We start from the raw sequence: 1965 nt of genomic DNA on the forward strand, positions 1-1965 counted from the left end.
CCCTGCCCAGCGGCCTTGCAGCTGCAGCCGGCGGCTGCGGCGGCGGGGGCGGAGGCGGCGGCGGGGCCGGCGGGGGCCCGGGGCGGGGGCGGAGCGGGGGGAGGCGGGGGGGCGCGGCGGCGGCGGCGGCGGCGGCCGCGGCTGCTGCTGCGGCGGCGGCGGCGGTGGTGGCGGCGGTAGGGTGGCGGGAGCGGAGCGGGATGGCCACGGCGGCCTCTAACCCCTACCTGCCGGGGAACAGCCTGCTGGCGGCCGGCTCCATCGTCCACTCGGACGCGGCGGGGGCCGGTGGCGGCGGCGGCGGGGGCGGCGGAGGCGGCGGCGGCGGCGGGGCGGGCGGCGGCGGCGGCGGCATGCCGCCCGGCAGCGCCGCCGTGACCTCGGGTGCCTACCGGGGGGACCCGGCCTCCGTCAAGATGGTGCAGAGCGACTTCATGCAGGGGGCCATGGCCGCCAGCAACGGCGGCCATATGCTGAGCCACGCGCACCAGTGGGTGACGGCCCTGCCCCACGCCGCCGCCGCCGCCGCGGCCGCCGCCGCCGCCGCCGTGGAGGCGAGCTCGCCGTGGTCCGGCAGCGCCGTGGGAATGGCCGGCAGCCCCCAGCAGCCGCCGCCGCCGCCGCCGCCGCCGCCGCCGCAGGGCCCCGACGTGAAGGGCGGCGCGGGGCGCGACGACCTGCACGCGGGCACCGCGCTGCACCACCGCGGGCCGCCGCACCTCGGGCCGCCGCCGCCGCCGCCGCCGCCGCACCAGGGCCACCCCGGGGGCTGGGGGGCCGCCGCCGCCGCCGCCGCCGCTGCCGCCGCCGCCGCCGCCGCCGCGCACCTCCCGTCCATGGCCGGGGGCCAGCAGCCGCCACCGCAGAGCCTGCTCTACTCGCAGCCCGGGGGCTTCACGGTGAACGGCATGCTGAGCGCGCCCCCGGGGCCGGGCGGTGGCGGCGGCGGCGGCGCGGGCGGCGGCGCCCAGAGCCTGGTGCACCCGGGCCTGGTGCGCGGGGACACTCCCGACCTGGCCGAGCACCACCATCACCACCACCACCACGCGCACGCGCACCCGCCGCACCCGCACCACGCGCAGGGACCCCCGCACCACGGCGGCGGCGGCGGCGGCGGCGCGGGGCCCGGACTCAACAGCCACGACCCGCACTCGGACGAGGACACGCCGACGTCCGACGACCTGGAGCAGTTCGCCAAGCAGTTCAAGCAGCGGCGCATCAAGCTGGGCTTCACGCAGGCCGACGTGGGCCTGGCGCTGGGCACCCTATACGGCAACGTGTTCTCGCAGACCACCATCTGCCGCTTCGAGGCCCTGCAGCTGAGCTTCAAAAACATGTGCAAGCTCAAGCCGCTGCTGAACAAGTGGCTGGAGGAGGCGGACTCGAGCACCGGCAGCCCCACGAGCATCGACAAGATCGCGGCGCAGGGCCGCAAGCGCAAGAAGCGGACCTCCATCGAGGTGAGCGTCAAGGGCGCGCTCGAGAGCCACTTCCTCAAGTGCCCCAAGCCCTCTGCGCAGGAGATCACCAACCTGGCCGACAGCCTGCAGCTCGAGAAGGAGGTGGTGCGGGTCTGGTTCTGCAACCGGCGCCAGAAGGAGAAGCGCATGACGCCGCCCGGGATCCAGCAGCAGACGCCTGACGACGTCTACTCGCAGGTGGGCACCGTGAGCGCCGACACGCCGCCGCCGCACCACGGGCTGCAGACAAGCGTGCAGTGAAGGCCCGGGCGCAGCGCGGAGCGGGCCGCCGCCGCCGTCGCCGCCGCTGTCACGCCGCCGCCGCCGCCGCCGCCGCGGCCGGGCGGGCCGGGCCGCCCTCCCCTCCTCCCAAAGACAGGCCTGCCCGCCCTCGGGAGGAAAGGAGAGGGACGCACCGAGGAGACGTTGTTTGAAGTCCAAGGAAGGAGGGGCGAAACAAACAAACAAACAAAGCCTAGAAATGCCCAGACTGTTTTATATACAC

General features: G+C 76.6%; 1 protein-coding gene across 1 annotated transcript; it reads left to right on the forward strand.

The window, feature by feature from the left end:
* Positions 1-200: 200 nt before the first annotated feature.
* Positions 201-1721, forward strand: POU3F3 (POU class 3 homeobox 3; the record flags this gene model as incomplete). Its single annotated transcript, XM_082642513.1, has 1 exon — positions 201-1721. The coding sequence occupies one exon, from the start codon at positions 201-203 to the stop codon at positions 1719-1721; it is 1521 nt and encodes a 506-aa protein (XP_082498639.1).
* Positions 1722-1965: the final 244 nt, after the last annotated feature.

Source organism: Mesoplodon mirus (genome assembly GCF_964341445.2).
Source record: "Mesoplodon mirus genome assembly, chromosome: 14".
NCBI classification, from domain to species: domain Eukaryota; kingdom Metazoa; phylum Chordata; class Mammalia; order Artiodactyla; family Ziphiidae; genus Mesoplodon; species Mesoplodon mirus.